Below are 27,475 nucleotides of genomic sequence, written 5' to 3' on the forward strand. Positions count from 1 at the left end.
CTGGCAGTGATCTACCCCCTTTGGGGGATTGAGGTCAAAGTTTTTGAATTTTACGGAGGAGGAAGGCCACGCTTTTTAGGGGTGCAGGGCAAAGTTGTTGAGCTTTTATTTAGGGAAGCCAAAGTGATCTTCTGTGATCTACCACAGATGTCCCAGTGATCTACCAGTGGATCACGATCTACCTGCTGGCCATGCCTGGTGTAGAGAAAGCAGATAGAGGTAAAGTTTTATCCCTCGTGATGCTACAACCTGAGCCCATCCTAGAATGCTAGAAAACCCAGGGCTAATTAAAGAAAGTGCTTTGCACACTGAGTACTTAAACTATGGCATTCATGCCAGCAAGACGTGATGGTCATCAGCTTGGGTGGTTTGAAAGAGGGTTAGACAAATTCATGGGGGACAAGGCCATCCATTGCTAAGAGCCATAATGGCTGTTTTCTCCCTCCACTGTTGGAGCCAGAATGCCTCTGAATGCACACTGTTGGGAATCACAAAGGGGAGAGTGCTGCTGTACTTGGGTCTTCCGATGGGCAACTGGCTGGCCAATGTGAGAAGAGGAACCTGGGCTGGACAGCCCTTTAGTCAGATCTGGCCGGGCTGCTCTTTTGCTTATGTATCATTGGTTAAAGGAAGAGAGAGAGATGGGTTGTCTTTAACAAGTGGTGACTGGAGCCTTCTTCTGTTTCCAGGTCGGATCATGGTTTTCCTTTTCGCAATGATATGCGGTGCCGTATTATTATTTGGCTTGTACCGCTGTTGTACCAAGGGTTACAGAGAGATTTGGCGTCGGAGGAGAAATCGCAGTCTTGCAAGAGCAATCAGTGACTACTACAATCGGGTCGAAGAGGAACATATTGATCCACTTGATACGCTTGATGTCCCTCCATCTTTCTTTACGGCTATGCCACCATATGATGATGATGATCAGCAGTCCAACAACAGTGATTGGCGCCCTCGAGAAGATGTGGATTACCCCCCACCCTTCTCGGTTGCTCAGATCCATAATGCTGCAGATGCCGAGGCTGAGACCTGCTTTTTGGGACACAGAATTGTTCCTGAAGCTGCTTCTGAAGCCAACCTGGAACTGGAGACATTACTAAAAGAATGATGTATGGAGGGCTGCGGAAACAGATCTGCCTTTAAGAATATTTATTTGCATGTCATGCTGGATTATGAATTGCTATATGAAATAAATATATAATATAAATATCAAATAAATCACTATATGAAATATATAATATAAATATCAAATAAATCACTCCTATAAATTCATGCTTAAAACATGTGTGTCTGGTGTTTTGTCCTGAAAATGAAACCTTTTCCTTCAAAATGACACTTGAAAGGTCTTCTTCAACTCTAAAAGGCCCAATGTCTAAAAGGAAGTAGCATGTATGGGATGATTTTGCCCAACCCTGAGGTGAGGAGGCAATGGAATTGCTGCCAAAGGCCTTGCATGATCCCTTGATGTGAAGAGCTAGCTCTTGCTGTCATTGCAGCCATCTAGAAAATACCAGAAAACAAGAACCATAGAGGTTGTCCTCCAAGCAAACTCCTTAGATGCTGCTGGGTAATACAATACAGTAGTGAGTTTTTGTTGAGGTGCCCTATGAAACTCTTGGGTGCAAAGGGAAGGTACTCTGGGCCACCTTAATTCTAAGTGGCAGCTCCTTTTTGAGGTGCAATCTTTATTGCACAAGCCAGGGGCAGGTTTGCAACATTACTATGGGTGGTATATACCACATGATACCCTCAAGGCCTTTTAAAACTTTTGAACTGTACTGATGGCTTCTGTATACCAATCCCAAAGGGGCAGAATAGGCAAGTGGCAATGTATGCTTGCTGGGGCTGATGAGAGTTGTAGTTCAGCAGCAACCAAAGATCCAAAGTTTCACATACCTGCATTATAGGAAAAATAAACGTATCAAAGAAATTTAAGAAAATAAAAATAGATAAAATCCACTAAAAGTCAAATTTAAAGGAACAGTTTTTGTACAATACAAGTTTCAACAAAACAATTAGGACAAGTATTACTGCTTAAATAATTTGGGGTGAAATTTCTGCTGGTTGCTAATTGTTGGGCAATGCATGCACTGATGCTGGCCCAACTGCACTGGCTTCCAATTAGTTTCTTGGCCCAATTCAAAGACCTGGTTTTGACCTATAAAGTCTTAAATGGCTCAGGACCACAATACCTCAAGGATTGCCTCTCTCCATATAACCTGACCCAGACTCTGCAATCATCATCTGAGGTCCTTCTTCCTGTGCCGCCTCCTTGAGAAGTCCAGAGGGTGGCAACATGAGAATGGATGTTTTCAGCAGTGGCTCCTCGTTCGTGGAATGTTCTCCCCTGGGAGGTTCACCTGGCACCTTCATTATACAGCTTTAGGTGCCAGGTGAAAACATTCTTCTTCAACCAGGCCTTTGGCTGATTGACATCCAGTGCCCCTTTAAATGAATTGTGGAAGGGCCCCCCCTGTGTTAATGGTTCTGCGTTTTCTATATTGGAATTTTATGTTGTATATGACCCTGAGATCTACAAATGAAGGGCTGTATACAAATCTAATAAACAAAATGAATAAATAAGCACAATGGTTGTGTGGTGGGGCAAAATTGCCTCCCTTTTGAACCTCGCCCCCCATTACAATGATAAACATTACTGAATAGTTAGCTGACTAGCAAGGCAGTCTTAAGGACTGCACTTCTTGCCCTGTACACTTTTGCACTGTGGCCACACCCATTCTGATGTGCAGCTGACCTCTCCCCTGTAGGTTGGATGGTGGTTCAATATAGTCCTTGGCCCCCAAAAGTTTATTAATGCCTAATCTATCCTAGTAATGTCTATTCCAGTCTTCTCCCCCAGCTTAGTGTACGCCAGACATGGTTGGACTACAATTCCCATCAGGCCAAGCATCACTGGTACTACCATTCTGCAGTCTGAGGCGGTTGCCTCAAGCAGAGGAATCCTTGCAGGTACCAGGAGTGGAAGCTCCCACAGCTATGCCTGCTACTTCTAAGGCCTGTGGTCTTTATCATGTTAGATACAGTGTTTTGAGAAACCCATTGTGTTTACTAGTTGTTTTGACTGCAAAATCTTCCACAGAGTTGCAGGGACAGAAAAATGTGGGAAGGCCTTGAGGCAGTAAGTGACCAGCCGATTTCTGTTTCCAGCCTGGAGTTCACTTAGGTACATATACACGTTAGTAATCTTCACAATCTCTGGGGTTTCTTTCTACAAGCTGAGATGATGCTTGTTTCCACAAGCAAAAATCCATTGAAACGGGGCACATACTCTATAATGAAGGCTACCATGAATAATGCTATACAAATAAATATATCAAGATTTCTCACATCATTTGTATAATCACAAAAATAGCATAATAAATTTGGGGAAATATCTACCACATACGTTTCATCATTAGTGGTCAATGTATAAGTTCTCAGTTCATGAATTGGTTTAAACAATTAGGACGAGGAGGAGGAGGAAGAAGAAGAAGAAAAGGGAAGAGGGGCGGGAATGGTGAGGGGGGGGTAGTTATGCTTCTATTATTCTACTTAGTGCAGTGGGGGGGGGCCTTGTGTCAGCATTACTTGTATGGGTTCTCTTATTATTCACTTGTTTTATTTCCTTGGTGGTGAGAGAGTGTGGCTTAAGGTGTGGTTGGTTGTCTTTGGTTGGCTGTAGTGAGAATTGTTTTTGTGAGGGAGTGGGGTGTAAGTGTGTATTTTTGAATCAGGTTAGCTAGATTGATATGTATGTTGTTGGCAGATTCTTCTTGTTGTCTTGTTGGGCTGTGTATGTGATAAAGGGGAACCAAACCAGGTTGAAGGCGTCTTCTTCTATTTGTCCTCATGTCAGTTTCTTTTTATTGTTTAGTTTTTCCTAATAGGGATGCGGGTGGCGCTGTGAGTTAAACCACAGAGCCTAGGACATGCTGATCAGAAGGTCAGCGGTTCGAATCCCCGCAGCTCCCATTGCTTGGTCCCTGCTCCTGCCAACCTAGCAGTTTGAAAACACGTCAAAGTGCAAGTAGATAAATAGGTACTGCTCCGGCAGGAAGGTAAACGGTGTTTCCATGTGCTGCTCTGGTTTGCCAGAAGCGGCTTAGTCATGCTGGCCACATGACCTGGGAGCTGTACACCAGCTCCCTCGGCCAATAAAGCAAGATGAGCGCCGTAACCCCAGAGTCGGTCATGCTGGACCTAATGGTCAGGGGTCCCTTTACCTTTACCTTTTTCCTAATAAGGCTGTTTAAGGAGCTCCAACACTGCCACTCATCCCTACAGTGTGGACCAGGACACAATCAACAGTGAGAACCAAGAGCATAACCATCTGGAAAATCTTGGACCTCCTCGACTGCTCTGCCCCTCCTCCAAAACCCAGCACCACATCCTACTGATTCTCAGCCACCATATCCTAACAATGAGCTGCGACTGCCATATAATGTTGCGGTTCCTCATGGCATCATGCTATCTCCATGGCCCAATTCCACTACTGAGTAGTTTCATCTTGCAAATTACAGTGGTACCTCACAAGACGAATGCCTCGTAAGACGAAAAACTCGCAAGACGAAAGAGTTTTTCGTTTTTTGAGTTGCTTCGTAAGACGAATTCCCCTATGGGCTTGCTTCGCAAGACGAAAACGTCTTGCAAGTTTGTTTCCTTTTTCTTAAAACCGTTAATACCCAGGGTGCATTGCTTGAAGAGGTGCAGTTGCGACTTGACTTCGAGGAGCAACTCATAGCACTCGGTGTGGTAGCCTTTTTTGAGGTTTTTGAAGACTATGGTGATTTTTGAAGCTTTTCCAAAACTTCTTTTGCAGCCATTTGGTAAGTTAAACTTTTAAAACTTTTTTTTGGGGGGGGTTGGATTTTGGGTTGGGGTGTTTGGAATTCAAGGACTTGGTGTTGGGGAGGGGTTTGCAAGAATCTGGAAGCTTGTGTGGTTTTTTTTCTGCATTTTTCTGATTTTTTGTGACCATTGGGGCACTCTGCTGTTTTAAAAAAAAGATTTCTGGGTTTGGATTTCTGTGTGGTGGGTGGCTGGGGGAATAGTTGAGAAGGGGTTTGCAAGAATCTGGAAGCTTGTGTGTGTTTCTAGGAGGTTTAGTGCTTTTGAATTTTTTGGATGTGAAACACTGATATTTTTTTGGGGGGGGTTGTGAAGGTAGGAGCTGTGCTGCCATGGGGCCCAAGAAGACTGCTGCTGCAGAGGCCGGCGAGAGGAAGAAGGAGAAGGTTACGCTGGAAATGAAGACGGAGATCATCCGGAAGCACGACGGCGGAATGCGTGTGACAGACCTCGCCAGGGAGTACGGCAGGAATCCATCGACCATCGGGACCATCCTGAAGATGAGGGAGAAGATCCTTGCAACTGATGTAGCCAAGGGAGTCACCAGGATCGTGAAGAACTGCCCAGCTGTTCTGGAGGAGGTGGAGAAGTTGCTGCTCATCTGGTTAGAAGAGAAGCAGCGTGCAGGGGACACAGTGACTGAGGCCATCATTTGTGAAAAGGCCAAGGTCTTGCATGCAGACCTCGTCCGGCAACAGCCAGGAACCTCAGGCGAGCCAGAAGTCTTCAAGGCAAGCAGAAGCTGGTTTGACCGGTTCAAGACGAGATCTGGAATCCACAGCGAGCTGGTGGAGGAGCACAACCACGAGCTGACCACCCAGGAGCTGGTCGAACTGCAGGCAGAGGCTGCGCAGGAGCAGGCCTCGCTGGGAGAGGAGGAAGCAACTGAGGAACGGCTGTCCTCCAAAGAACTGAGGGACATTTGCCAGAAGTGGAAAGATGTGCAGGCTTTTGCACAGTGACACCACCCTGACAAGGACCTGACATGTGACCTTGCGAACACTTTTGATACGAGGGTCATGTCGTCTTTCAGGGAGGTGCTGAAAAGGTGGATGAAGCAGCAGACCATGGACAGGTTCTTCAGCAAGAAGCAAAGAGTGGAAGAGGAGCCTTCTTCGAGTTGTCCCCCAGAGTCTTAGAAAATGTATGTACAGTACTGTACACTTTGGTGATTTTTAAATGCTTTTCTGTCATGTTTAGAAACTTAAATTATTGTTCCTTCAATTTTTGAAATGCTCTTTACAGTATGTGTGACTTTAAAACGCACTTAATAAACTCTTTTTGTACCAAATTTGGCTTTGTTTGGACTTTTTTTGACCATAGGAACACATTACAGTGGTACCTCGCAAGACGAATGCCTTGTAAGACGAAAAACTCGCAAGACGAAAAAACTTGCAGAACGAATTAATTTCGTCTTGCGAGGCACCACTGTAATTGATTTTCAATGTATTCCTATGGGAATCTGTGCTTCGCAAGACGAAAAATTTGCAAGACGAAAAAACTCACAGAACGAATTAATTTCGTCTTGCGAGGCACCACTGTATGGAGCTCCACAGGATGAGGCAACAGTGAAGTTTAGTCATGCAAATACTAGAAACATGGAGGTTCAGTTTTTACTACATGGAGTTGTTCATGGACATCAGTTCATCCTATGGACCAAACAGTAAACCAGCAGCATAACTGGAGGTGCACTTCTACGTAATGAAAGAGATTGGTGCACCCACCAAAGCAAAACTCTACACTGCACCACCATAACTTGCTTTTATTACTATCTGAAGATCCAAAGGCAGTGTACAACTTTAAAAATATAATTTACATAGCATAATAATAAAAAACAATAAAACAACCACAGAAAATATAAAAACAAAAGTCCCTTCACATTTAAAAGGCCATAGATTGTTTACTAGCTGAAGGCCTGGATAGAGAGAAATGTTTTTGCCTGGTGCCTAAAGACATGTAATGATGTTTCCAGACTAGCCTCTCTGGGAGCCACCACAGAAAAGGCATGTTTGCGATATGTCAGCCTATGGACCTCTAGAGCAGTGTTTCCCAACCTTGGGCCTCCAGCTGTTTTTGAACTACAATTCCCATCATCCCTGACCACTGGTCTTGCTAGCTAGGGATGATGGGAGTTGTAGGCCAAAAACATCTGGAGGCCCAAGGTTGGGAAACACTGCTCTAGAGGAGAGTGGACACTGAGAAGTGCCTCAGGTGACAAGCACTGGGTCCAAATTGATATGAGGAGAGGTGGTCCTTAAGGTATTGAGGTCCTGAGACATGTAAAGCTTTATAGGTCAGCACCAGCACTTTGAATGGGGCCCAAAAGCTGCATTATATGCTCGACTTGTCTTGCCCCCATGAGCAACCTGGTTGTCAAATTTTGTACCAGCTGAAGTTTCTGAACCGTATTCAGAGGCAGCCCCATGTATAACATGTGTGAGTATCTGGAGGCGGTTGGAGGATGGATGGCGGCTAACAGATTGAGGTTGAATCCTGACAAGACAGAAGTACTGTTTTTGGGGGACAGGAGGCGGGCAGGTGTGGAGGATTCCCTGGTAGTGAATGGGGTAACTGTGCCCCTGAAGGACCAGGTGCGCTGCCTGGGAGTCATTTTGGACTCACAGCTGTCCATGGAGGCACAGGTCAAATTTGTGGCCAGGGCAGCTGTTTACCAGCTCCATCTGGTACGTAGGCTGAGACCCTATCTGCCTGCGGACTGTCTTGCCAGAGTGGTGCATGCTCTGGTTATCTCCCGCTTGGACTACTGCAATGCACTCTACGTGGGGCTACCTTTGAAGGTGACTTGGAAACTACAACTAATCCAGAATGTGGCAGCTAGACTGGTTAGTAGGGGCAGCCGCCGAGACCATATAACACCAGTCTTGAAAGACCTACATTAGCTCCCAGTACGTTTCTGAGCACAATTCAAAGTGTTGGTGCTGACCTTTAAAGCCCTAAACAGCCCCGGTCCAGTATACCTGAAGGAGCGTCTCCACTCCCATCATTCTGCCCGGACGCTGAGGTCCAGCGCCGAGGGCCTTCTGGCACTTCCTTCATTGTGAGAAGCAACGCTACAGGGAACCAGGCAGAGGGCCTTCTCGGTAGTGGCGCCCACTCTGTGGAACGCCCTTCCAGCAGATGTCAAAGCGATAAACAACTACCTGACATTCAGAAGACATCTTAAGGCAGTTCAGGGAAGTTTTTAACGTGTGATATTTTACTGTATTTTTGGTTTCTATGGAAGCCACCCAGAGTGGCTGGGGAGGCCCAGCCAGATGGGCGGGGTATAAATAAATTATTATTATTATTATTATTATTATTATTATTATTATTATTATTCATTATACAGTGGTGCCCCGTAAGACGAACACCTCGCAAGATGGAAAACTCGCTAGACGAAAGAGTTTTCCATTTTCGAGTTGCTTCGCAAGACGAATTTCCCTATGGGCGTGCTTCGCAAGACGAAAACGTCTTGCGACTTTGTTTCCTTTGTCTTAAAACTGTTAAAACCAAGGGTGCTTTGCTTGAACAGCTGCAGTTGCGACTTGACTTCGAGGAGCAACTGTTAGCACGCGGTTTGGTAGCCTTTTCTCAGACTTTGCTCATTTTTGAAGCTTTTCCAAAACTTTTCCAGAACTTCTTTTGCATCCATTTGGTAAGTTAAACTTTTAAAACTTTTTTTGGGGGGTTTGGATTTTGGGTTGGGGTGTTTGGGATTCAAGGACTTGGTGTTGGGTGGGTTTTTAAGAGAATCTGGGAGCTTGTGGGGTATTTTTTTGAATTTTTATGAATTTTTTGTGACCATTGGGCCATGTTGTTGTTTTTTAAAAAAATTCTGAGTTTGAATTTCTGTGTGCTGGGTGGCTGGGGGAACAGTTGGGGAGGTTTCTGCAGGAATCTGGGAGCTTGTGTGGGTTTTTCCTGCATTTTTCTGTTTCTCTGTGACCATTGGGCCATGTTGTTTTTTTTAAAAAAAAATTCTGGGTTTGAATTTCTGTGTGCTGGTTGGCTGGGGGAACAGTTGGGGAGGGGTTTGCAGCAGTTGGGGAGGGGCTGGGGGAGCAGTTGGGGAGGGGTTTGCACTTTCTGCATGGTGGGTGGGTGGTTGGCTGGGGGAACAGCTGAGGTTTTTGAAGACTTTGGTGATTTTTAAAGCTTTTCCAAAACTTCTTTTGCAGCCATTTGAGGTTTCTGAAGACTTCGGTGATTGGTTGTTGAAGCTTTTCCAGAACTGCTTTTGCATCCATTTCGTAAGTTAAACTTTTAAAACTTTTTTGGGGGGTTTTGGATTTTGGGTTGGGGTGTTTCGGATTCAAGGACTTGGTTCTGGGTTTTAATTTCTGTGTGGTGGGTGGCTGGGTGCTTTTGATTTTTTTGGATTTGAAGCACATCACTGATTTTTTTTTTCTGAGTTTACGAAGCAGCTGTGCTGCCATGGGACCCAAGAAGACTGCTGCTGTAGAGGCCGGCGAGAGGAAGAAGGAGAAGGTGACGCTGGAAATGAAGGAGATCATCCGGAAGCACGACGGCGGAATGCGTGTGACGGACCTCGCCAGGGAGTACGGCAGGAATCCATCAACCATCGGGACCATCCTGAAGATGAGGGAGAAGATCATGGCGACTGATGCAGCCAAGGGAGTCACCAGGATCGTGAAGAACCGCCCAGCTGTCCTGGAGGAGGTCGAGAAGTTGCTGCTCATCTGGTTAGAAGAGAAGCAGCGTGCAGGTGACACAGTGACTGAGGCCGTCATTTGCGAGAAGGCCAAGGCCTTGCCCGCAGACCTTGTCCGGGATCAGCCAGGAACCTCAGGCGAGCCAGAAGTCTTCAAGGCAAGCAGGGGTTGGTTTGACCGGTTCAAGACAAGATCCGGAATCCACAGCGTGGTCAGGCATGGAGAGGCTGCCAGTTCTGATGTTCCTGCGGCTGAAGACTTTACAGCGGAGTTCCTGGAGGTTGTGAAGACGGAGTGCTACGTACCACAGCAGGTCTTCAACTGCGACGAGACCGGGCTGTTTTGGAAGAGGATGCCCAAAAGGACTTTCATCACTCAGGAGGAGGCCAAGTTGCCTGGCCACAAGCCCATGAAGGACCGTCTGACCCTACTCTTCTGTGCCAACGCAAGCGGCGACCTGAAGATCAAGCCCCTGCTGGTGTACCACTCGGAGAACCCACGGGCCTTCAAGAGACACAAGATCGACAAGGAGCAGCTGAGTGTCATGTGGCGATCCAACAGCAAGGCTTGGGTCACACGTGTGCTGTTTGTGGACTGGGTCAATCTTGCTTTTGGCCCTGCTGTCAAACAGTACCTGCTGGACAACGACCTGCCGCTGAAGGCTTTGCTTCTGATGGACAATGCTCCTGCTCATCCTAAAGGCCTTGAGGTGGACTTGTTGGAGGAGTTCAGCTTCATCAACATCATGTTCCTGCCGCCTAACACCACGCCACTGCTCCAGCCGATGGATCAGCAGGTCATCACCAATTTCAAAAAACTCTACACCAAGGAGCTTTTCAGGCGATGCTTCGAGGTGACTGACTGCACCACCATCACCCTGTGGGAATTCTGGAAGGACCACTTCAACATCGTCACCTGCTTGAAGATGATCACTACGGCCTGGGACGGGATCAGCCAGAGAAATTTGAACTGCGCTTGGCGCAGCCTGTGGCCGGACTGTGTGGCACCAAGTGACTCTGATGCACCAGAGTCAACAGTGGTGCAGGACATTGTTGCCTTGGGGAGGACCATGGGACTGGAGGTCACTGAGGAGGACGTCAGCGAGCTGGTGGAGGAGCACGACCACGAGCTGACCACCTAGGAGCTGGTCGAACTGCAGGCAGAGGCTGCGCAGGAGCGGGCCTCGCTGGAAGAGGAGGAAGCAACTGAGGAACGGCTGTCCTCCGAAAGACTGAGGGGCATTTGCCAGAAGTGGAAGGAGGTGCAGACTTTTGCAGACCAGCACCACCCTAACAAGCAAAAGGCACGTGACTCTGGGAACAGTTATGATATGACGGTCATGTCGCCTTTCAGGGAGGTGCTGAAAAGGCGGATGAAGCAGCAGACCATGGACAGGTTCCTCAGCAAGAAGCAAAGAGTGGAAGAGGAGCCTTCTTTGAGTGGTCCCCCAGAGTCTTAGAAAATGTACGGTACACTTTGTTGATTTTTAAATGTTTTTCTGTCATGTTTAGAAACTTAATTTATTTTTCCTTCAATTTTTGAACTGCTCTTTACAGTATGTGTGACTTTAAAGAGCAGTTAATAAACTCTTGTTGTACCAAATTTGGCTTTGTTTGGCCTTTTTTTGACCATAGGAACGCATTAATTGATTTTCAATGCATTCCTATGGGATTTTGTGCTTTGCAAGACGAAAAATTCGCTAGACGAAAAAACCCACAGAACGAATTAATTTCGTCTTGCGAGGCACCACAGTATATCAGAGTAATCTAACATAGAGGTTACCATAGAGGAGGCCACAGATGTTATGCTATCCCTGTCCAGATAGGGCCATAGCCGAGCCATCAGCTGAAGCTGACAGAAGACACTCTGTGCCAGCAAATGGGATCCTCCTTAATGAGGGTCCTGGTTGCGTGTGGGCCCCTAAGCCACCCCCACGGGGAGAGTTGTTGCCAGGCGTGGCCCAAGCCTTAACCGTTGGGCCCCAGGATCATGCTTGGCTGTTTGGGCCAATCGGGGCAGTTGGCGCGATTCTTGGGGCCTATAAAAGCAGCAGCGTGGCATAACTAGGGGAACTTGCCTCATGCTGCCGAACACCCGCCCTCCCTCCCTAGCTTTAGGTGCTGCTGCTTTGGCCTTGCTTTGGATTGGGTCACCTGCTTTGGAGCAGGGGCTGGGTAGGAAATTTTCCATTTGGGAGATTGGATGTAGCCACTTGGTTTTTGCCTACCCTCTTAGCAATCGTCACAACTTTGTAAGGTTTGGTGATTAGGCATTGGCTTATTGAAGTGTGTGGGACGGGAGGTGCGGCCATCACCTGCCCCTCCATGAAGAAGGGTATTCCGGTAAAGGAATCTGGGGGTCCTGGATCTCATCCAAAGTCCACTTGAGGGGCTAGGGCCCTGCCAGGACCACAGGAACCCCAGGGTGAGCTTGGTTGGTCTTCATCAATGTTGCTCTCTCGTTTGGTGTTTATCCTTTCAGACTTCCAGCCAGAGAGGCAGGAGTCCGTTATAGTCTGTTGCCAATGCCTAAGCCAACACAGCTCACTTTGCTGTAATCAATAAAGTTGTGGCCTAAATTTTGCCCAGTAACTTAAACTAAAATTACGTGTCAGTGTGAGGTTATTTCAGGGGATGGGCTTGGGGGCCTCAGGGTGCAAAACCACCTGGGCCTCAAGTGACAGCAATGGATCCAGGAGCACCCCAAAGCTACGTACCTGCTCCTAAGAGGGAATGTAACCACCTCAAGACCAGGCAGTCTCCCATCCAACCAGTCTAGGGAACCACCCACTAACAGTGCCTCTGTCTTATCTGGGTTGAGCTTCAGTCTATTGTCTCTCATCCAGTCCATTACTGAGGCAAGACACCGGTCCAGCACATCCACAGCCACACCTGTAGATGTAAAGGAGAAATTGTGCCAGGAACAAACACTCTAGATCCCCATTCAGCTGGACAGAAAGGCTTAAGAGAGGAAGAGGATTTCTGTAGACCACAGTACTCCCTGATCCCTGGCCCTCAAGTTTGCCCCAATGCTGTGTGAGGTATCCAGGTGGGGACAGCTGGGGAAGACTAACTCCATCCTGTTCACCCACCCAGGTCTCAGTAATGCAGGCCAGGTCAGCCTTCTCATCCACAGTCAAGTCATGGATGAGAGACTTTATTCATGGCTAATCTGGTACTCAACTGCAGCAGCCATAGACCTGAGGGCTGGCTGATAGGACCATCACAATTCTTCAGGTTGGAAAGAGTGTTGGCACACAATCACCAATTGTCTCTCATGTCTGCCCTTTATCCTTTTTGCCCTACCTCCCACACCATACCTCACCTTGCCCAGAACCAATGTGATTGGGCCCCCACAGCTCTCCCCAGTTCTTCCTCCCCAGGCACATTTTCCCACCTCCCTAGAGAGCTGCCAAGAAAAATAAAAAATAAAAGTACAACCAATCCCAGACTTGGATAGTTTGGCCTTGTAAACCCCCCTGTCCTCACTGGAGGATATAATTTTGGAGGAACAAGGGTTCTGATCCATTGGCCTGAACATATTCCTTCTAATATCACCACTGAATCCAGTGCAGTTAGCCTATCTATCTCTTCTAGGGGAACAGATCTAGATATTGTTGGAGTATGGGGGGGGGGACTCTGCCCCATGGAATCTCTCTTGTACTTCCACTCCAATAATTATTTTTACTCTACCCATCCCTTCCTCCATTATATATATAGGTGAAGTACTTCAGATCTGATGCCCTGCAAAGTTATTTTTTACATTCTTTTAGTTCAAACAACAATTCTCTGTTGGCAGACAAGTAGATCAAAACCCAGAATTTATCCCACTGCTAACTGAGGTTGAACTCCAGGCAGAAATACAAGCCATTTTGGGTTGTCTCTGATGGTAGGAACAGTGCCCATGCCGCTCAGTCATCCAGAGCGGTGCACATGCCATGCACCTGGGGGACGGGGCAAGCCGCCCAGAGAGGCGATTGGCATGGTGATTGGTGCCCATTGGGGGCAATCAGTGCAGTAATTGGAGCCCAGGGGGTGATCGGTGTGGCGATGGGTGCCCAATGGGGGCAATGGACACAGTGATGGGCATCCAGGGGGGTGAAGGGTGTGGCGATGGGCACCCGGGGAGCAGAGCAGTGATCCGCCATGGGGGGATTTTGTCACCCTCCTCAGAGATGACACCCAGGGCCCCCTGCCCCACCTTCCTACACCCCTGGTTAGGAAATTGTTTTTGATGTAAATATTTGAGCCTTCGAGAAAAATATGGTAGTATTGAACATACTTTTAAGGCCCAACATCAGGACAAATTTGAGGGCCAAGGAGTAGGGGGTGTTGTGGTCTATAGAAATTCTCTCTCTCCAAGCTTTCTGTCCAGCTGAGTGGGAATCTAGAGTGTTTGTTCCTGGAACAATTTCTCCTTTACATCTACAGGTGGGTGTGCTGGACCGGTGTCTGGCCTCAGTAACGGACTGAATGAGATGGCATTGTACAGTGGACGCTCGGGTTGCAAATGTGATCTGTGCAGGAAGCACGTTCGCAACTCACAGCTTTCGCAACCTGCAGTGCTTCTGTGCATGCGCAAAGAACAATTTAGCACTTCTGTGCATGCACAAGCGCCAAAACCCAGAAGTAACCCGTTCCGGTACTTCCAGGTTCGGCACAGTGCGCAACCCAAAACTGCGCAACCCAAAGCATCTACAACCCAAGATATGACTGTATATTCTTTTCCTACAGGGCAGAGTTAGTTCTGTGCTGCCTCAGCACAGATTACTAAACTGGTAAGTACAAGACAGGGTGTAAGTACAACCCAGAAAGTTGTTGGTTTGGCTGAACTACCCCAGCTGCCAGTAGCAGGGAAGACACAATCTCATAGCTGTATAGCTCAATTGGTAGCTCGGGGGGGGGGGGGGAGAGACTAGAAAACCCTCGTGCTCCCTCCCAACTCTGCAGTTCTATGAGTCTATGATTCATCCCTGCAAATGATGGTTGTGTTGCACTCAAAGCACAGATGATGCCCTGAAAATAATCTCTGCAAATGGGACCAGTGAAGACATGATGTATCATTGTAGAACTGCTACACAACAGCTTGTTACGTTTACTTTGGGACAGGGGTGGGAGAGATGTATTTTAAGTCAGCTTGATCTTTCCCATAAATGATTTTGTTTGCATGTCTGTTCCTACTTTTCATATTTATTGCCTACATAGAGACAAGCGGGGGGGGGGGGGCACCTTTGTGCAGTTACCATGGGAGTTAATATGTCATGTATTATTCCTTGAGCGGTCAAGTACAATATTTTCCTATTGCCTAGAATAGACACACAGGGGGGGAATGTGGCTCCAAATGGGAGGACATTGTCATACCTGCTGTGGAGCCTTCTCTCCCCCTGTGTGTGACTAAGTAGATGGGCATGAGCCTAGCTGACCAGATAAAAGGGCTGGCCACGCAACCATCTCTCTCTTACTCCCTTACTTTCTTACTCTTACTCTTGCTCTCCGGACTTAGTCAGCACATGGTTCAAGCGTCACAAGCAGAAAGTCTGAGATGTAGCTCAGACGTCTTTTCACTGAAATCCCAAGATAAAGCCTGCATTCAGATGACTGCTGTGAACTGAATGTGAGTAAAACTTTGTTCTTACGTTTAAAGAAGACTGTGTTTTTGTATTATTATTTTAAGAGGGAAATAAATGGGAAACTTACCGGGAACAGTGCAGACTGGACAAGCCAGACTGGATTGCTTAATTAAAGGATTCTAATGAATAATCAACTTTCTTCCAATAAGTTGCAAAGGGAATGTGCTCTGTTGTTTGCTCCCTAGTGTGAGTGAGGAGGGAAGATGTCAAAACAATACATCCCCTCCTACCTTCCTTAACATTCCTACATTATGTTGTCCCAAAGCACTTTTGTTTGATCTTGAGATTTGTATGACCACTTCTATATATGACCCCTCAAGAAGCAAAGCAGGCAAACCTTGATGGGTGCCTCACTAATCTATTGCTCCTGCGATGCAGGAAGCTGTTTTTATAGCACAAACACTTGTCCAAATTTATGTTTACAAACTACATGTACCAATTCAATATAAACATGTGATTTGATATTGGTCTCTGTCTTAAATTGATTGGTCTCATTCTTGGGTCACCAACATGGTGCCCACATGTACCTACAGAGGCACTTCCTTGTGTCCTCAGGGTTCCCTGCTTTCCCTGCCTCACCCTCACAAAACTAGGGTTTAAAGATGTCTTTGGAGCCTGGCTTTCATATGGTGTGTATTACACCTGCAGAGTGGAAAGCAAACTTCTAAAATACTAATTGACTTGAAGGGAATTTGAGGGTGTGTGTTTGCAGTGTGTACATGGTATCAATGGTTTGCAAAAGGGCCAAAGAAATTTTGCGATCTCTAGTCTAACTTAGCCTTAGCTGGTAATTGGCATCCTCTGACTGAAAGCTTTACCTGCCTTCCACAGCTCTCATTGTCTTGATTAGCATGTAAGAGTGCAACAGCAAGCACAAGAAAATAACGTGTGTGTGTGCGCGCGTGCTGTCCACACAAATAAAACGTTAAATTAAACAGTAAAACAATGTGAAAAGGACAGATAAAAGTAGGGTAACACAGTACAGGTAAAACTGAACTAACAGAGATTCCTGTTCTCTATGTGCAACAATTGAATTTCAATATGCTTGGTGTGTATGCTTTGGGCAGAAAAGGTTTTGACACACAGTTTAGGAAATGGAAAGTGCTAAATTGAGTTAAACTGTGAGCTGGTGATGGGCCCTTGGCATGAAGTAACTAAAACCAATGATGAGTCAAGAGAGTTTAAAATGGGAAAAACTGCACATGCTCAGAGTATCTTCTTCCTTTTCTAACAATATTGGAAAAAATGTTCGCACCTTATTTCAGGTATTTCTTTTGCATGGAAGTGGTGGCCTTATTTGAGAACTTCGCCAGGGCCCCCAGGAACCTTAACCTAACCATACCTTTTGAGTTTACACCAGAGTAAACATGCATGTGCATTGCAGGGGTTTGGACTAGATGAGCCTTGGGCTCCCTTCCACCCTATGGTTCTAGTATGTATGTATGTATGTATGTATGTATGTATGTATGTATTTAAATATGCAGCTATTCAGCCAAAGATCACAAGGCAGTTCACAACATAAAAATACAAAATGAGAACACAAAATACTGAAAACCCCCACAAACCAATAACCCTTGTCCCACACGGTTTAAAAGGACATAGATTGTTTTATTAGCCGACCCCTCTCGCTCTCCAGGCTTCAGCGGAAGCCTGCATTCGCCCCATAGGACGCACACACATTTCCCCTTCATTTTTGGAGGGGAAAAAGTGCGTCCTATGGGGCGAAAAATACGGTATATGCGTTCCCACAAGTATGCATTATAAGTATATTTTGTAGTGGAAAGTCCCCTCTTTTCAGTGGAGTTCACACCCAAGAAGGTGAGTTCAGAGATTTTGCTGGAATCCGGAACCTGCTACCACTTCTCCCACCACCTGAACCCATGCGCCTCCCCCCCCCAGCTCAAATGAAAGAGCATCAGCAGAGGGGACAGCTGCAGAGACCAAAAACTAGTTCAAAGAGGACTTGAACTTCACATGATGGCTGCACTAATCATTACATGTAATGCTGTAATTTTGTTTAAAAAAATCTTTTTCATAAGCACATCAAAATAAAATAAAACACATTGAATAATTAAGTACTAAATTTAATTAGTCCTAAGAATCCTAGGATGGATAATATCTGTTATGAGGACGGCTAGTTAATATGTGTAGCAAGCGGCCATTGTGCACATTCAACACCCTCATGGAGAATGTGCACCCAAGGCATCCGTGAAGAGGGAATTGTGCCTATTTCCTAGTCAGCATGCACAATGTCCCAAGAGGTTTCAGGGAATGTGCATATCTGGCCTGTATTTGGTAGATTTTCCATGCAATGTGCAGACTCTCTGGTCACGGCCTCCAGGACATATGCCCTTTTTCTCTCTGAACCCCCTTGGCTGCTTCTGGACCACTGCCTCTTCTTACGCAGCCCACAACCTTCCCTTCCAGTAATCGGATGAGCAGTGGGGTCGGTCAGAACCAGAGGTGATGGGGGAGGGGAGCTGAAGAAGGGCTCCCCAGCTGGGGAAAGGGGGCTGCGAAGGAAAAGGTGTGATGTCCATCTGATCCATGCCATGGCCATTTTGGGCCCAGTCCACCACTGGCAAGTGGTCTGACCCCTGCCTTTCCCCCCAGCTGGCATGAAATGCTCTCAGTTCCACTAAAAAAAAGGGCAGGCCATGCTTCTTTCATGGTTCTTCAGAATTGTATGCAAATAATACCTCTATGCTGCTTTGCCCATCCTCAATTCCCTGTTTTGAAGTTGTTTGATGTTAGAAATGCCCTCATATTGATGGAATGATGCATTCACTTCTCTGACATCACTCCAGAGGCTATGCATGTGGCCTGTGTCACTTCTCCACACTGCAATCCAAAGGGAGCTTCAGAGCTTGAGGAAATGGCAGGGCCACCACTGGATTTGCAGTCCTGCTGCTCATGCCAGCAGAAAAAGCAGCAGAAGGGGAGGGTCAAGGGGGCAAACTGCTTCATGGGTGAAGCCATCATATGATGGTACCTGGCCTGACTTGGGCTCCAGCTTGGCAGAGCAATTTGGATGTGCTGCTCTGTCATGATGCTCCCCTGGCTGAGGTTTGGAATGCCCCCATGCTGTGCTTGCGCCCTGCCAACACACAGTGCTATGGACTTGAATAAAGTGTGGCAGGGAGAAGAGGAGTGGGCTGGATTCTCTTGGAGTAATCTCTCAGCAGAGGGGAGAATCAGAGATGCTTCACACTCTTCTTTTCCCACTTCCTCCCCCCTCCCTCGACCTCTTCTCCCCTGCTGGCTGGTTGAATCTTCCCTCCCCATGATTCCCATGATGACTGAAGCTTGGGGGGGGGGGTACTTCCATCAGAATTGTGGAAGAGGGAGGGGAGGTTTAAAACATTTTGCTTCTTGAAAAGTGGGGTGAACTGCCTATCAGTATCCTAAGGCCCCACCTCATGGAGGGCAAGGAGGGAGCAGAGAGAGAGAAACAGGAACATTAAGGGCGAGAGCACCCAAAACCCTCCCACCAGTTCCACCAGTTCCACAATCTGGCTCAGCGTGTTTTTACATGAGTAGAATGTGTCCTTTTATTTAAAATGCATCTCTGGGTTATTTGTGGGGGCTTCCCGGTGTTTTTATGTGAGTAGAATGTGTGCGTTTATTTAAAATGCCTCTCTAAGTTATTTGTGGGGCCTGCCTGGTGTTTTTATGTGAGTAGAAGGTGTGCTTTTATTTAAAATGCACCTCTGGGTTATTTGTGAAGGGCAAGAAGGGAGCAGAGAGAGAGAGCACCTAAGACCCTCCCACCAGTTCCACAAGCCATCATCCCTAGCTAGCAAAGCCAGAGCTTAGGGATGATGGGAGTTGTAGTCCAACAACACCTGGGGACTCACAGGTTGAGAACCGCTGGTTTAGGGTCTTTAATCAAGTATAGAGTAGTGGTGAGAGTGTTGGGCTAGGGATGGGGAGAGCAAATCTCTCCTTCTCCATGGCACTCCTTGGGCCACATCTGGACATTTACTGTCTCGCCTACTGGCTCCTTGGAGGAAGGGTAAAATATAAACATAATAGAAAGCAAATAGAATTGCATCTTCAAGAGCTAATCAAGGCTAGAGAACTAATGGAGGCAGTTAAACTGCTGCGCCACATCATATCAAATCCCAGCTGCAATAGAATTTAGTCAGAAGATGGAAAATTAGAATTGAAGAGACCAGGTTGCAAAAAACACATTTTTATTGATGATTTGGTAGATACATTGACAAATGATACAAACATGATTCTATGCATTCAAGAAGCAAATGATTCAGGACCCGTCCGGGCTTTCCTGATTTGCCTCTGCAGGAGTCATAAACAGAAATGGTTATACAATTAAAGATTAAGGAAACCTCAGAGACTATTATATGGCAAAAGAAAAAAATACCCTCCCATAAGACATACCCCCGGCTTGTGCCAATATAGAGCAGGTAATAAGCCTCCAATAGGAAAAGTCAAACAAACAAAGTGATGCAACATGCTGAGCCACAACAAGCTTTTCAGTGCATATTCAATGCATACTTTAAGCACATGACATAATGATAAAAACACTTTATTACAACAAAGCAGTGACTGATAGTATTGAATAATAGTAGGTGACATTCTAGTTAATAGATTGCAAGACATCCTCCTCATAGGATAACCAAATTTCCCTGATTCTAAAAAGCATGCTGTGGGTGATCAGCTTTAGCAGGGGAGCCTAACCCCTTAAATTAGAGGAGGGTCTCCTACTTCTTCTCTGACCTAGCCGGGGTTTTTTTGCCGTCCTGGTTTGGCTGTGAGGCAGAAGGGGGGCCAATTCGGAGTGGGATAAATCCTGTTGGATACCACATGATGGTCACATTCTCAGAGCCCCTAGCTTGGGGCTGCACACTCGGTGGGCTGCCAGATGCAGCAGCAGGAGCGCCACGGACACTCTGAAGACCCTCTGCACCAGCAGGCGACGGTGCAGCCAATGTGTTGGAGCGATCGGAGGAGTCATGGGATCTTTCAGAAGGGGTGACCTCTAGCTCGATCCCTTCCTGTGCTTCGCGAGTGGATCTCTTTCTACGCCAGAATATCTTGTAAGTACGGTAAACAGCCAAGTAGAATACCACGCTAGCAGCAACTCCTCCGGTAAACAAAGTCACCCTCTCCCACTCTGAAACAGAAGAAAGACTGTGATTAGTGCTTGTTCTGCTACCCATTTGCTCGAGAGTTCGGCTCAACGGGACAAACTGGACTCCCCAGGAATGGAGCAGGGGACTTGGAATTCCAAAACTAGGAGGAGCGCGGATATGGCTAGCATCCGGTATCTCAAACTGAAGCCATTCTTCAGGAGTCAATACGCCAAGAAATAAAGCCCACCGCATACTGAGTACAGGAACGACCTTCCCCTCCTTCTTTAGGTACCAAGATAAATATCCTAATATTCTCAAGGAAAGGAAAGTGTTTCATAGTAACCGAAGTCTTACTACACTCATCTAAGAAGACTCCCTGGGACAAACGTTCCTATACGGGAGCAGCCTAGAAAGCAGGACACTCCGGACTTTTTCGGGAAAGTTGCCCACTCCCCACCCCGTGTACAAATCTTGCCAAACTCTTTCGGAGCTACTTGCATGCCTGTCAGCAAGCTAGTCCGACGGCGGCAACCCAGAGTCTTTTGCGCATTAGCGCAAGTTCAAGAGCGGGACGGACAGAAATAGAAGGAAATGGGAACCAGCTGGGGAGCGGGGAACCTACGTCTAAAAGAGAGAGGACGGCAGGTTCGCATGCAGAATTAGGGGCAGCGCGCAGATAGTGTTCACCCAAGGTACTAAGAGATAGAAAGGGAGGTGGTCGCCTTACGGGTCACTGGAGGCGAAGTAGGGCACTGCTGTGGTCCGCCGTCGGTGGGGCGCGCAGGGGAGCCCTCGGCGAGCTCTTCGAAGGAGCAATTGCGCATCTGATCGCAGGTCCCGCAGCAGAACTTGACTTCGGCGCCGTCGGGTTGCCCCACGCACTGGAATGCTTCCACCACTGGCGGCTCGGACCCGTACAGCCACTGAGCGCACATCGATCCATTGGTCTCATTCAGCATCAAGGGGTATTCGCTGGGAGCAGGGGCCGTGCTCTGGGTCTCGCCACAAGGCAGAAGGCGCAGCAGCAGCAGCAGAAGAAGAGCGAAGAGCAGAGAACACTTCATGGCGGCGCAACTGTCAGCTGGGCTCACCTCGAAGAACTGACCGACTCTCTCCAGCAAGCGAACGAAGTCTGCCTGGCTAGTCTAACCCGCCCCCCACACGGACAGGTCCGTCCCACTCAAGCGTAGCCAGTCAGAGACAATGTCCCGTTATCAAGCATCCTCTCTTAAAGGCTGCATAGGCGCTGTATCCCCTGGGGCGGCCCCGATTCTGGCTGCACGAGCGCTCCGAGCAGAAAGCCAGCTTACACTGGAAGCCAGACCCTTGGTCTATCTCCCTAGGTGTCATCTCCGCTATACGGCAACTCCTCTCTGGGCTTTCAAAGGGGGGCGGTGGGTGGATCATTCCCGACCCTGCCCGGGAATTGAACCAGGGACCTTGTGCCTTCGATGCAGGTGCTCTAGTACGGAGAGCTGGTGGGGTTTAGAGGCATCGAAACGCTCCCTTCCCGTGGCAAGTGGGCGCCAGAAGCTCCAGAAGCGGACTGAAATTTGTCTCCTTCCCGGTTGGGGGGGGGCTATCCCCAGGAGTCTACCTAAGCTTACTCAGGAGTAACAGAACAAACTTAGTTGGTCTCTAAGACGCTATTAGCCCAAATCCATGTTTGAGTTACAAACAAACAGAGCTTGAAGATATATACTCGCAAGAAAAGCTCTGTCTAGACGCATCACTCTTTAGAAAAACAGCTGGCTCTGCCGCTCCAAGCCTGGACCACTCATGAGTCTCTGTCCCATAACCTTGAGGCAGTCAGTTTCTCTCAATTTAACCTACCTTGCGCAAAGTCAGAAGCTATGTGTTTCAACACCCCTCCTCACACCCAAAAAGAACTCACTAATGTCACCAAGATAAAACTTTGCCACACCAAGTTCAGATACCTAGGGGTACAAATAACCAGAAACCTCAAGAAATTGTACCTCCACAGCTACAAGCCCCTGTGGCAACAAATAAACAAAGACCTAAAGAGGTGGAATAACATGAATTTCACTCTCTCAGGCAAAATAGCCATGATCAAAATGATCACCCTCCCAAAACTAACCTACCTATTCCAAACCCTCCCAATCTGGATTCCTTCAACCCAACTCTGCAGATGGCAGAGAAAACTACACTCTTTTATCTTCTCACAGAAAAAACCAAGAATAAGTCCCAAATACCTGCACCTCCCCACCTCAGAGGGAGGATGGGGAATCCCCAACATAGAAGCATATTACAGTGCCAACCAAATACACCATATAATCCAGTACATACTAGAAGATGAGACAAAACAATGGATACACCTAGAGAGGGACACAATTGAAAATACCTGCACCACAGCATACCCACTCCTCCCAAACAAACTGAGGAAAATTCCCACAGCACTTAACAGGTACACACAGACCATGCTCAAAGCATGGAAAACAGAAATAGGCAAACTATCCCCAACCCCATCCCCACTAACTCCCCTGGCGTACCACCTATTATTCCATCACACAGCACAAAACCTCCAGATAAAAACCTGGCAAACCAAAGGCTTATATCGTCTAATAGACTTCTATAAAAATAACAAACCTTTGTCAACACAAGAAATACAGGACAAACTAAAAGATACCCAAATGCCCTGGTTAGCACAACACCAATTACATGGCCTCTTAAACAATCCAGCAGTAAAAGCAGCAGCAACTCGGCCACTGACAACCTTCGAAAACCTCCTCCAAACAATAAAGGGACACGGTAAAGGGATGGTATCTGCAGTATACAAAAGACTTCTACAAAATCCCACAAACTCCCTTGTTGTTGTTGTTGTTTAGTCATTTAGTCGTGTCTGACTCTTCGTGACGCCATGGACCAGAGCACGTCAGGCATTCCTGTCTTCCACTGCCTCCCGCAGTTTGGTCAAACTCATGCTGGTAGCTTCAAGAACACTGTCCAACCATCTCATCTTCTGTCGTCCCCTTCTCCTTGTGCCCTTAATCTTTCCCAACATCAGGGTCTTTTCCAGTGAGTATTCTCTTCTCATGAGGTGGCCAAAGTATTGGAGTCTCAGCTTCAGGATCTGTCCTTCCAGTGAGCACTCAGGGCTGATTTCCTTAAGAATGGATAGGTTTGATCTTCTTGCAGTCCATGGGACTCTCAAGAGTCTCCTCCAGCACCATAATTCAAAAGCATCAATTCTTCAGCGATCAGCCTTCTTGATGGTCCAGCTCTCAACTTCCATACATCACTACTGGGAAAACCATAGCTTTAACTATACGGACCTTTGTTGGCAAGGGGATGTCTCTGCTTTTTAAGATGCTGTCTAGGTTTGCCATCGCCTTTCTCCCAAGGAGCAGGCGTCTTTTAATTTCGCGACTGCTGTCACCATCTGCAGTGATCATGGAACCAAAAAAAGTAAAATCTCTCACTGCCTCCATTTCTTCCCCTTCTATTTGCCAGGAGGTGATGGGACCAGTGGCCATGATCTTCGTTTTTTTGATGTTGAGCTTCAAACCATATTTTGCACTCTCCTCTTTCACCCTCATTAAAAGGTTCTTTAATTCCTCCTCACTTTCTGCTATCAAGGTTGTGTCATCTGCATATCTGAGGCTGTTGATATTTCTTCCGGCAATCTTAATTCCGGCTAGAGATTCATCCAGCCCAGCCTTTCGCATGATGAATTCTGCATATAAGTTAAATAACCAGGGAGACAATATACAGCCTTGCCGTACTCCTTTCCCAATTTTGAACCAATCAATTGTTCCATATCCAGTTCTAACTGTAGCTTCTTGTCCCACATAGAGATTTCTCAGGAGGCAGATGAGGTGATCAGGCACTCCCATTTCTTTAAGAACTTGCCATAGTTTGCCGTGGTCGACACAGTCAAAGGCTTTTGCATAGTCAATAAAGCAGAAGTAGATGTCTTTCTGGAACTCTCTAGCTTTCTCCATAATCCAGTGCATGTTTGCAATTTGGTCTCTGGTTCCTCTGCCCCTTCAAAATCCAGCTTGCACTTCTGGGAGTTCTCGGTCCACATACTGCTTAAGCCTGCCTTGTAGAATTTTAAGCATAACCTTGCTAGCGTGTGAAATGAGTGCAATTGTGCAGTAGTTGGAGCATTCTTTGGCACTGCCCTTCTTTGGGATTGGGATGTAGACTGATCTTCTCCAATCCTCTGGTCACTGCTGAGTTTTCCAAATTTGCTGGCATATTGAGTGTAGCACCTTGACAGCATCATCATTTAAAATTTAAAATAGTTCAGCTGGAATATCATCACTTCCACTGGCCTTGTTATTAGCAGTGGTTTCTAAGGCCCATTTGACTTCACTCTCCAGGATGTCTGGCTCAAGGTCAGCAACTACACTACCTGGGGTATACGAGACATCCATTTCTTTCTGGTATAGTTCCTCTGTGTATTCTTGCCACCTCTTCTTGATGTCTTCTGCTTTTGTTAGGCCCTTTCCACTTTTGTCTTTTATTATGGTAATTTTTGTACAAAATGTTCCTTTCATATCTCCAATTTTCTTGAACAGATCTCTGGTTTTTCCCATTCTATTGTTTTTCTCTATTTCTTTGCATTGTTCGTTTAAGAAGGCCTTCTTGTCTCTCCTTGCTATTTTTTGGAAATCTGCATTCAATTTCCTGTATCTTTCACTATCTCCCTCGCATTTTGCTTGCCTCCTCTCCTCCGCTATTTGTAAGGCCTCGTTGGACAGCCACTTTGCTTTCTTGCATTTCCTTTTCATTGGGATGGTTTTAGTTGCTGCCTCCTGTATAATGTTACGAGCCTCCATCCATAGTTCTTCAGGCACTCTGTCCATCAAATCTAAATCCTTAAACCTGTTCCTCACTTCCACTGTATATTCATAAGGGATTTGACTTAGATTGTATCTTACCGGGCCAGTGGTTTTTCCTACTTTCTTCAGTTTAAGCTTGAATTTTGCTATAAGAAGCTGATGATCTGAGCCACAGTCAGCTCCAGGTCTTGTTTTTGCTGACTGTATAGAGCTTCTCTATCTTTGGCTGCAGAGAATATAATCAATCTGATTTCGATGCTGCCCATCTGGTGATGTCCATGTGTAGAGTCATCTCTTGTTGGAAAAGAGTGTTTGTGATGACCAGCTTGTTCTCTTGGCAGAACTCTATTAGCCTTTGCCCTGCTTCGTTTTGAATTCCAAGGCCAAACTTGCCAGTTGTTCCTTTTATCTCTTGACTCCCTACTTTAGCATTCCAATCCCCTATAATGAGAAGAACATCCTTCTTTGGTGTCATTTCTATAAGGTGTTGTAAGTCTTCATAGAACTGGTCAATTTCAGTTTCTTCAGCACCAGTGGTTGGTGCATAAACTTGGATTACTGTGATGTTAAAAGGTCTGCCTTGGATTCGTATCAAGATCATTCTATCATTTTTGAGATTGCATCCCAGTACAGCTTTTGCCACTCTTTTGTTGACTGTGAGGACCACTCCATTTCTTTTACGGGATTCTTGCCCACAGTAGTAGATGTGATGGTCACCCGAACTGAATTCGCCCATTCCCGTCCATTTTAGTTCACTGATGCCCAGGATGTCAATATTTATTCTTGCCATCTCATATTTGACCACATCCAACTTACCAAGGTTCATGGTTCTTACATTCCGGGTTCCTATGCAATATTTTTCTTTACAGCATTGGACTTTCCTTTCACTTCCAGGCATATCCGCAACTGAGCGTCCTTTCGGCTTTGGCCCAGCTGCTTCATCAGCTCTGAATCTACTTGTACTTGTCCTCCGCTCTTCCTCAGTAGCATGTTGGATGCCTTCCGACCTGAGGGGCTCATCTTCCAGCGTCAAAACTTTTATATGCCTGTTGCCTTTGTCCATGGAGTTTTCTTGGCAGGGATACTGGAGTGGCTTGCCGGTTCCTGCTCCAGGTGGATCATGTTTGGTCAAAACTCTCCACTATGACCTGTCCATCTTGGGTGGCCCTGCATGGCATAGCTCATAGCTTCTCTGAGTTATTCAAGCCCCTTCACCACGACAAGGCAGTGATCCATGAAGGGGACAAACTCCCTAGACACAATCAAAAAACAATGGGAAGATGACATAGGCTATGAGATTAACCCCACTCAATGGACCAGAATGGGGTTTAAACCCCCCTTTAAATCCATATCAACAAAAAGAAAAGAACTCACTCTGAACATCACCTACAGCTGGTACCTAACACCAAGAAAACTAGCACTAATACGCCCAGGAACCTCACCAAAATGCTGGAGAGGTGTACCTCCACATGTGGGTACTGGGTAGGTAAAGGTAAAGGTAAAGGGACCCTGACCATTAGGTCCAGTCGTGACCGACTCTGGGGTTGCGGTGCTCATCTCGCTTTATTGGCCAAGGGAGCCAGCGTACAGCTTCCAGGTCATGTGGCCAGCATGACTAAGCTGCTTGTGGCGAATCAGAGCAGCGCACGGAAACGCCATTTACCTTCCCGCCAGAGCGGTACCTATTTATCTACTTGCACTTTGACGTGCTTTCAAACTGCTGGGTTGGCAGGAGCAGGGACCGAGTAACGGGAGCTCACCCCGTCGCAGGGATTCGAACCGCTGACCTTCTCATTGGCAAGTCCTAGGCTCTGTGGTTTAACCCACAGCGCCACCAGTAGGACCATTCAAATATTTGGCAATTATAAACAGAGGTTAGGTGCCCAATTGTGAGAGGTTATTCAGCTGTGATTCCTGCATTGCAGGGGGTTGGATGAGATAACCATTGGGCTTTTCTTCCAACTCTACAGTTCTCTCTATGACTGTTCTCATCTATGCTGCCATTTCCTGGATGGCCCCCTCCCTCATTAGGCCATGTTGCTTTCAAGTGTTGAGCACATTCCTGCCACTTTCTGCAGCCCTTGCCTCCCACTTGAAAGGAAGCTAAAGTGTGGGACTCTGCATTTGATCACTATCAACCTTGGTTAACCTCACTGTCTCTTAATCTCAGGATCATGGGTTCCAGGCGCATAGGAAGAGGGGGCGATGGGGGCGGCCGGTCCTGGGTGTCATCCCTGAGGGTGTGACAATCTCCCCCCGGATGGATTGCTGTGCTGCCCCCCTGGGTACTGATCACCACGCTGATCGCCCCCCTGGACACCAATTGCTGCGCTGGTTGCCCCCCTGGGCACCAATCGCTGTGCCCATTGCCCCCAATGGGCACTGATCACTGCCCCTGTTGCCTTCCTTGGCGCCAATTAC

The 27,475-nt window shown here is 46.9% G+C and overlaps 3 protein-coding genes and 1 long non-coding RNA gene across 4 annotated transcripts in view; 2 read left to right on the forward strand and 2 right to left on the reverse strand.

Annotated features, from left to right (window-relative positions):
• Positions 1 to 27,475, forward strand: part of LOC309362021 (uncharacterized protein C8orf48) — a 384,870-nt gene that overhangs the window by 155,773 nt on the left and 201,622 nt on the right. The gene's annotated exons all lie outside the window — the stretch shown is intronic.
• LOC309361993 (tigger transposable element-derived protein 1-like) lies at positions 4,695 to 10,806 on the forward strand. The gene is made up of 3 exons (XM_081897426.1): positions 4,695 to 4,826; positions 5,164 to 5,516; positions 9,616 to 10,806. The coding sequence occupies exons 1-3, from the start codon at positions 4,781 to 4,783 to the stop codon at positions 10,660 to 10,662; spliced, it is 1,446 nt and encodes a 481-aa protein (XP_081753552.1). The 5' UTR covers positions 4,695 to 4,780; the 3' UTR covers positions 10,663 to 10,806.
• Positions 8,682 to 8,923, reverse strand: LOC309362063. The gene is made up of 2 exons (XR_014164759.1): positions 8,795 to 8,923; positions 8,682 to 8,753 (listed from the first exon to the last, which is right to left on the reverse strand). It is a non-coding gene; the product is annotated as an uncharacterized lncRNA (long non-coding RNA).
• On the reverse strand, positions 19,875 to 21,347 carry LOC309362381 (uncharacterized protein; the record flags this gene model as incomplete). The annotated part of the gene is made up of 2 exons (XM_081898022.1): positions 20,974 to 21,347; positions 19,875 to 20,287 (listed from the first exon to the last, which is right to left on the reverse strand). Exons 1-2 carry the CDS (start codon positions 21,308 to 21,310, stop codon positions 19,875 to 19,877), a joined length of 750 nt encoding a protein of 249 aa, XP_081754148.1. The 5' UTR covers positions 21,311 to 21,347.

Source organism: Podarcis melisellensis (assembly GCF_964234715.1).
Source record: "Podarcis melisellensis genome assembly, chromosome: Z".
NCBI classification, from domain to species: Eukaryota; Metazoa; Chordata; class Lepidosauria; order Squamata; family Lacertidae; genus Podarcis; species Podarcis melisellensis.

Bases quoted from the DNA above. Each gene is read 5' to 3' on its own strand.
- LOC309361993 (XM_081897426.1), top strand. From the start codon at position 4,781: ATGGTGATTTTTGAAGCTTTTCCAAAACTTCTTTTGCAGCCATTTG. The intron at 4,827-5,163 runs GTAAGTTAAACT...GGGGTTGTGAAG, and splicing joins ACTTCTTTTGCAGCCATTTG to GTAGGAGCTGTGCTGCCATG. The intron at 5,517-9,615 runs GTCTTGCATGCA...GAGAAGGCCAAG, and splicing joins TCATTTGTGAAAAGGCCAAG to GCCTTGCCCGCAGACCTTGT.